This window comes from Branchiostoma belcheri, unplaced genomic scaffold (genome assembly GCF_001625305.1).
Source record: "Branchiostoma belcheri isolate BF01 breed outbred unplaced genomic scaffold, Haploidv18h27 scaffold250, whole genome shotgun sequence".
NCBI classification, from domain to species: Eukaryota; Metazoa; Chordata; class Leptocardii; order Amphioxiformes; family Branchiostomatidae; genus Branchiostoma; species Branchiostoma belcheri.
In genome coordinates, this window is record NW_017803855.1 from 10727 (window position 1) to 19035 (window position 8309).

General features: G+C 42.6%; 1 protein-coding gene across 1 annotated transcript in view; it reads right to left on the minus strand.

Moving 5' to 3' along the window:
* Window positions 1–2965: 2965 nt before the first annotated feature.
* The window catches only part of LOC109471628, a 32357-nt gene continuing 27013 nt past the window's right edge, over window positions 2966–8309 (minus strand). Inside the window, exons 23-30 of the mRNA XM_019770967.1 lie at window positions 7787–7968; window positions 7483–7652; window positions 6612–6714; window positions 6091–6230; window positions 5519–5627; window positions 4778–4976; window positions 3572–3709; window positions 2966–3036 (exon numbers count right to left, since the gene is read on the minus strand). Coding sequence (XP_019626526.1) covers window positions 2966–3036; window positions 3572–3709; window positions 4778–4976; window positions 5519–5627; window positions 6091–6230; window positions 6612–6714; window positions 7483–7652; window positions 7787–7968 — 1112 coding nt within the window. The remainder of the gene's footprint in view (window positions 3037–3571; window positions 3710–4777; window positions 4977–5518; window positions 5628–6090; window positions 6231–6611; window positions 6715–7482; window positions 7653–7786; window positions 7969–8309) is intronic.

Genomic DNA, 8309 nt, shown 5'->3' on the forward strand with positions numbered 1-8309 from the left:
GTCGGCTGGAATAGTAAATTTGACCTGATAAGAAGACCATTAAATGGCCCGTCATTAGGGCCTTGTACGGGACCTAGCCCTACGACAGATGCCGAAGTGCAAAGTTGCCGAAATCTCAGCAACCGCTGGGATTTGTGGGATAAAATTTGGCCAAGTTTCACATCTTGACTAGTTTCATCGTATAAACGAAAAAAATTCAAGGTCAAGTTCGTTTGAAGGTCATTTGCCGCCATGTTCCCTCAAGGTTATCTGTGTTGCTGGATGACGAAGACGCGTTAGTTTTTATACTGAGTTTTTACCGTGTTTATCTGATCTAGGGAGAGACACAGCCAAGCGGACCAAACTACACATGTTCGAACTAAACGGATTACTATTAATCTGATTTCAAAACTTCAGGGTAAAATTGTTAAAGGGGGTGATATATCTTTTCACCCAACTGACATTAGCGAATCGTAGGTCATCAGCACTGACTTGGCATCGGGCCCAGCTGTTAACCAGGGAGTTTCTGGCTGACTGAACCGGCTTGTAAACAACAGTGCACGTGTTTCGTAGTGGCTCTGAAGACAAGATTTTCAGCGCAAGGAAATGGGGTATTGCTTTTTGCTTGTCTGTATTTCTGTCTGCCTGTGTGTGCATGTCCCTCTGTTTTAGTGTGTGTGTGTGTCTGTCTGTAGGTTTGTGTCTTTGTAGATATGTGTGTGTGTGTGTCTTTGTGTGTGCGTCTGTCTTTGTGTCTGTGTCTGCTTTTTCTTTGTGTTTGTGCGTGTGTGTGTGTGTGTGTGTGTGTGTGTGCATGTTGTTATGTATCTTCTATCCCGCTTTTGTCGAATAACTGTATACGTCTTAAAGCAGTATGGGTAAATTCTGCCATTTTCTGCCAACTCAGCGCTTGACCTGTCTTTTATCCATTGTTCTTCTAATGATCTCTTCACCAGTGATCCCATCAAAGACACAAAGATGACAAACACGTGTGTGTGGTACCAAAACTGCATCGCAGATATATTGAAAAGCTTTAAAAGCAAATGCACAGACACGATTATACGTAACTAAAAGATGACTTCTCCCGGTTAGTAAATGATGTTAGCTCAGCTACTGAATCGTAAATTAGAGATATCTGTGGATATCTCACAATACCTGACACAACAGTCCGCAGCACAACTATATGTTAAATTCTAGATTACATTTTCCCTATAACTACAACACCATGCACATTGTTGGTTACAAGTTACTGGAAGTAGGCAGATACTATCTCAATCTCACTATTCAGTAAATGTCAATAAAAGTGTAGCAACATGTCTATTTGCAACGTCATGTCGTCTTGTCAACTAGCAACGCTCCTTATAGACTAGTATGTAAGCAATATCTAGTCAAAATGTCACAAGACGTTATTGGTTATATCACTGCATGAACAGTAAGGTAATTCACTACAAGTCTACATTTTATAGCCTTAGATTCAGAACAGTATTCCGCTCGCCTTTAAGATAGAAGATGACAAAGTTAATATTAACCTATGACTATACAGGCTCGCTAGCTATCTGCATACATCTTAATTAAGAGCAATTGATATTCAATTATTCCACAATGTTTGACAACCAGCCTCACTACACTTTCATCATTTCCAATCTTCTACATTTTGATCTTCTTACTTGCTGCTGAATCTGACGGTTGTCAATTGCAAATATAACGGCTACCATGTCGAACTCAAGCACTTGATAACCAAAATGAGAAAAAACTGATCATCTCCAACAGAAAAAAAACTGAATCTCCCATGTTTTCGGAACGGTCTTTAGGTCTTTATTATCTATCTATCCCAAGCTTTGAAGACACGTGAGTTTTGCTACGCGTGACTTTATAAGCACTGGGTCAAAGTTCGTTGAAAGTTGTTACCACCCCCGTGTCAGATGAGAAAATGTTTTGTTTCAGTATAGTTTATTTCTCATTATGTAATTTACCAATTCAGATGAAATTTCATACTTGATCGATACGCCTTTCTAAATGTTTCCACAGAACTCAGATGTTTGATCCTAACAGGTTGGACATGTCGGCCGTCATATTTGTGACATTGTGGGGGCAGTAATGGTACCAGGAAGCTCCCTTAACCGGCATTTTTTTTAGCTGACGTTTTTTTTTGTGCTTGTGTTAACATTTCTTCTTTTGGTGTCAAATAATAGAACATCACAGAAATATTGACTGACTAATGGTACTATAAATTTGGTCCTTTAAAAAATCCAAAATTTGCCCAATTTGTTATATGGCATTACTGTGCTATGATTTCAAATATTCGTCAGTTTATTCTTCTTAATCCGAACGAAATGTGTTACGTTTTGTGAAGTGACTTCCCCTCAAAATCACTTTTCTGAGTGTTGTCAGCTTTCACCATGATTACATATGCTTATATGTGAATATTAAAAAAAAACTGAATAGATATGTAGGTAGGTAGGGAGGTAGGTAGGTATGGAGGGATGTATGGAGGGAGGTATGGAGGTATGGAGGGAGGTATGGAGGGAGGTATGGAGGGAGGTATGGAGGTATGGAGGGAGGTATGGAGGTATATGGAGGGAGGTATGGAGGAGGTATGGAGGTATGGAGGGAGGTATGGAGGTATGGAGGGAGGTATGGAGGTATGGAGGGAGGTATGGAGGTATGGAGGTATGGAGGGAGGTATGGAGGTATGGAGGGAGGTATGGAGGTATGGAGGGAGGTATGGAGGGAGGTACATGTATGGAGGGAGGTATGGAGGGGGAGGGAGGGAGTCAGAACGATAACAAAGAGACATGGTCAAAGATATGAGCAGAAAGAACGAGTTAGAGAGAGGGAGGGACGGGGATAGATAGTACAAGAGAGTAGAAGAGGAAAGAGAGAGAGGGAAACAGATAGAGGGAAGGAGATTCAAAGAAGGAGAGAGACCTGGTTTCTTACAAGAACATCGCTCATGCCGAAAGTTCAAGCCTTACACAAAACAAGACTACTCGGGTTTGGGAGTCGCGTTGTCAGCCTTGCCCTTCCTCCAGAGCTCGAACGAGTAGTTGTCAAAACCTGAAATGGAAAAACCGTGTCCAATTAGAGTAAAGAACTTATATAACTAGTATGATATAGTTTTTTAATGATCGGTGGCTATGCTGATATTAAAATCCGTTGCTAAATGACGTCACGAATACAACGAAATACACACTGGGCATTGAAAGTTACACATGGCTCATTCTCACCAGCTTTAATGCTGACTTACTACATGAATAGAGGTATTGTTTTGGGTTAGTCTCTGTGTGCTTGTTTCCTCATTTTTGTGGTCAAAATAACTTAAAAAGGCCATTAGGAATCGTGATGATATTTGGTATGTGGCTTAAAAGTATTAGTAGCAGTAGTAGAAATAGTAGTAGTAGTAGTAGTAGTAGTAAGCCATTCTTTATTCTCGATATGCTTGTTCGGTCATATGACCGCTTTTCAAGAAGGTCGAGGGTTTAGGGCGGGGTCACGGATTTACAAAACAAACGAACAAGGCAAAGGTCAAACTCAAATATGGACCTCCCGGTTTTAGATTATAATATATACTACCAAGTTCTGTACATCTTACCGACACGATCCTTTGCCTGTTTCTTGACGTCACGACCACGTTTCTTCCTCACCAGGAAGACAGCAACAGCCAACAGGAGAACGCCAGCTATCCCTGCAGCTGTCCCGACAGCGATGCCGACAGTGGACAGAGTGGAGGCTGTGGAACAGCACAGAGACATCATTGACACTAAGGTTCGTAGTTCCTTAAAGTTCGTAAGGTGATGAAAATTAGACTGTTCTCTAACTCAAAGAGAATTTGATCGGGCGGTACCGACTTCCGATGAAATTTGACCCAGCGCTGACGTCACACGTGGGGAAAAATCACGCGTTTACAACAATTAGAACAGATATCTTATGGAGGCCGAGAGATTCTGTCGGAAATTTCTTTGAGTCTAATTCTTTTTTAGTTGGGGAACAGTTTATTTTTTATTACAGAGACGTCATGTTCATGCTGTCTACTCCCTTGACTGTACACCAGTGTGCAGCATCAGTGGACATACAGAACCGTAGGTCTGTTCGAACATGTATGAACAAAAGCTTGCAAATGTTAACATGCAACAGCTCTCAACATAAATAATTGAATACGGTAAACACAAGAAAAAGTTATAGCTTCAAGCATGATTTTTTTTTACTATGATGGAAAAAACTATACGAGGGACACGTTTTGAATGGCCTTACTCTTGGGATGTCGTTTCATTGTTGTTAAAAGGAAACAAGACTGGCAATGAAAACATACATGCAACATGGCCATGGCGACGGTGGTTGCTGTTAGGGCTATTGTTTGCATGGCACTGCCATCATTTTATGATTTTGAGGAAGACAGATACAGTGCACTCCTCCCCTTGTGTATAGTGAACGACCCCCGGGGTCACAGAAAGTAGGGCCATCCGTGGCAGAGAGGTCTTCCCAAGGGTTTTCGGGAATGAGGGCATAGATGTGGGTCAGAGAAATGCCTGTGGACAAAATGCCTCTCCTCCCCTGGGTTGTGGGCATAGATGTGCGGAATGTGGGTATAGATGTGGATCAGAGACATACCTGTGGACATTCCATTCCTGTGGAGAAAATGCCTGTACCATTCCTAGAATTCTTGCAAACTGCACACAATACTGTACCATTAGGCTCCTCCCCAGCCCTGAGACGTCGCCATGAGAAAGACAAACAAGTGGTAGAGAAAACCCGATGTGAGAGTTAACTATTTGGTACCTTCTAATTATACAAACTCTACCTTGGTTTTTTCCACTCTTAACATGGAAAGGTCCCTGTATGATGTGGGCTGTTTGGTCCCTTACACCTGCACGAAGCACTCCGGCCTCGCTCATGTCAGACACAGCGCGCCTGCGCCGCCTAGCGGGGGTACACCCCTCACTGCACCGCGAGTCCGGGTCGTCCTTGAAGCAGACCACCATGGTGCAGTGGATGTACACCTGACATGGAGGAAGGACAGAATCTACATTAATCAGGTGCACCGCCATTGCTGTTCAAGGTATCCAAATACCGAGAAGCAGTCACAATATTCAGTTAGTACAAAAGATCCTTCTGGAGAGCACCGAAATAGAGACATATAGATGCCGAAGCTTCTACAGAGGTGAAGAAGCCAAATCCTGGAATTATGCTAATTTCATTCATAACCCTGTCATATAGAAACAATTTTGCTCGCTTGAATCTTAAGATGAAAGTGGGAGGACCAAGTCATTGAGACACTTGGAGTCTTATACTGAAAATAGGACATCCTGGAGAGAGATCTCTGTATTCACCGTGTGTCAGAACCTGATGTACATAGGTAGATAGATAGATAGCAAATTCAAACCTTATGATAATCGAGATACTGGAAGAATATGCATTGCGCAGCGCACTGTTTAAAACAAATCTACGGGACCATCACCTTAAAGCATGTAAATGAACTTCAAGCTGACAGTTAACACAGCCCAACACCAGACCAAAGTTTTCACATGTTGGTTTATTTTACCAGGCTGGGATCGACAACGTTGGGGAAGGTGAATGATTGGATGGAGTAGTACAAGGCCATGTCGTTAGACAGGTCAGTGTTTAACTGAAGCGTTGTGTCGATGTCGCACCTAAAGGAGAGAAATGACTATGAATGTCTCATATGATGATTTCCTGACCAATTATACAACAGCAGGCTCTTAACTGGTTTTTAAGTTGTCCAATGGAATTTCATGATGCTAAATTTGGATTTAGAATATCAACTATCTGGTCATTCTTTAAATGCAATGTCCCTGACGGTTGCTTGTTTTGTATCGTAGGCTGGTTCTAGCTATTTTTGGGCGTTACCAAAAAGAGACGCCTCACTTTTTGGGGCTACGAGCTTCAAGTATGTAATAATGATAAAGTTGTGCTACGATATCAATATCAGACATACCATAATATTTTTGCTTTGTGTTGTCGCCCTGAAATTGCATTGGATGCATTTAAACTAGGAAGTATGTCTATAAGGTTAAAACCTTGGCCCTGGCTGTCCCCGACTCGTAACACTTGGTACTTTTGATGTTAAGAAGTGATGTGAAAAAAAAAACGTACCCGTCTTGAATGATGCTGACGCTCGGAGAGTCGTCAGGGTCGGTACTCGGCGTGGCGAGGTAGTGGAGGGCGAGCAGCTCCAGGTTGTCCAGAGGTGAGTTCACGCTCAGTCCGAAATTCAGCTGGTCAGACGGGGTCACCTGATGTCGGAAATAAGGAAAGGAAAGTGGAGCATGTAATTATTGTATTACAACATACATGCATGGCAATCTTAACTGAAACGATATTTACCTAGTCTCCAGCAGACTCCTTTGTAAACTGAATAAATGGTAGATCTCGGCCTTACAGGTAAATTAACTGACCAGGGGAGTTAGCCGACTATAGAGGGTCCGAATTTGGTTCTCTATGGTCGGTTCACTCACCTGGCTAGTTACATTTTTAGGTCAATTTCTACTATTTTCAACTAACCCAGCTTGGAGACAGTGACAGCTAGTTGGGAACGTGGTTTTCCCATACTAAAGACATGTAGATTGACAAGCATATGTCTCAGTAATAAGGTGGTAAGAGAGTAAGTAGCTCACCTGCACAGGGTAATCGGGTGAGTTGTAGGTCCTGACGAAGTCTGGAGATGTAAACATATGCATCTCGAAGGTGAACTGGTTTTCCGCGTTCTCCACCTCCACTCTGTACAGATAGACAACCATGTGGGTAATTAGACAAACACCGATGAGAAAATATTTCTCTATGCTAATTAAACATTCGGAGTGAATGTAAACAGGATCCCATGAGATTTAATCAATGCTGTTGAACTCGTAGAAAATTTAGCGCTATTTTGGATTATCTGTTTGTTAGCGATGCCTTGGGTTTATTTTGAGCGGATACAAGATTCCTATAGGGGTGACACCATTGAAAGGGTTCTCCATTGAAACATATGCTAAATCAGACATGAAAATGGGCATCATATCTCTAGTTTACGAAGTTTCTGTCACACAAACTCACCTTCACGTGTTAGCCAATTTAATAATATGTACCTACAACAAGTTTCGGAAAAAAGTGGACGGCTAGTCTCGAGGTACAGCCTTGTTTATAAGAATCCGTGCACTTTGACCCCATATTCTAGGTCGATACCAAGGCAGGATGCAGGAGGGGTGTATGGCAACAAACAAGCCCATAACAAGGCAATTTCATGAAAAAAACTTCATTTTTTTGCAAAAACATTCACTCACAACCCTACACAGTACAATCCACCACAAAAATGCCAAGAATTCAACAAAAATCCCACCCAAGAAAGGGTTTTAAAGCTCTTTAGCTCATTTTAATTTTGGGGTCTCTCACCCAGCAACTTGTGCGCATGCCCTTCGACCCGCGTCACCCCTTTAGTTCATTGGTCCTTGTTCCCAGTTGTGGCGCAGTTGTGCATGTAGTCACATGTCTAGATCTAACAACACTTACCGAGGAGGCGGGATGTTGAAGAGGATGTTCCTTTCCTGTGAGACAACAAACTGACTGACGAACTCACACTGGAACCTCTTCCTTAAGGTTGCTCCTCTCACAGCGCCGTTATCTTGCTCTACCGGATTGCCGAAGGCCTCGTTACTGAAGATGATTTTTCCTCCTGATGACTGTGAAAACAAGAAGAGATGCACAGAATCTTACTAAAACAGACATTTCAGTTACATGGGCAACCTTGGCACTTAAAAAACAATCCCACAGTTTTTTCCTGTGACCGTTTTCTACATTCCAGACGTCATCTTACTTCCTGGATCGTCCCGCACTCCTGCAGACCGGTCCGAAGAGTCACCTCCGTCTCGGTATATGTCGCCCGGCAGCTGTCGTTCAGCAGGTGCATGTTGTCCACATCTGCCCCTGATAGCGCTGCTCTAGGGAAGGTCACAGTCATGTGGTCCTGATGGCAGTCCACGTTCACGATAACTTTAGCTGAAAAATAGGATTCATACATCTGATTGAGCATATGATATTCATGACTTCCATGTTGCATATGACTACGCTTGTATTTAATGACCAGTTTTCCCATTTGTGCAGACTCGGTTGGGTTAAGGCGGCCTAGGCTGATATTCATGTTCGAGTTCCGCCGTGTGTCTGCACGATTGCCACAAACATGTTTCGAACCCGAATCATGTTCCACCATGTTCGATATGACGTCATTCGAATAGAACGTGTGTTCGAATTCGGGGTTACCGGCGGTCATTTGTATGTTTCCCCTGTAAACCCGCGTTGTTACGCATTTTATTCACGGAGTATGACTTAAACGGCTTTAC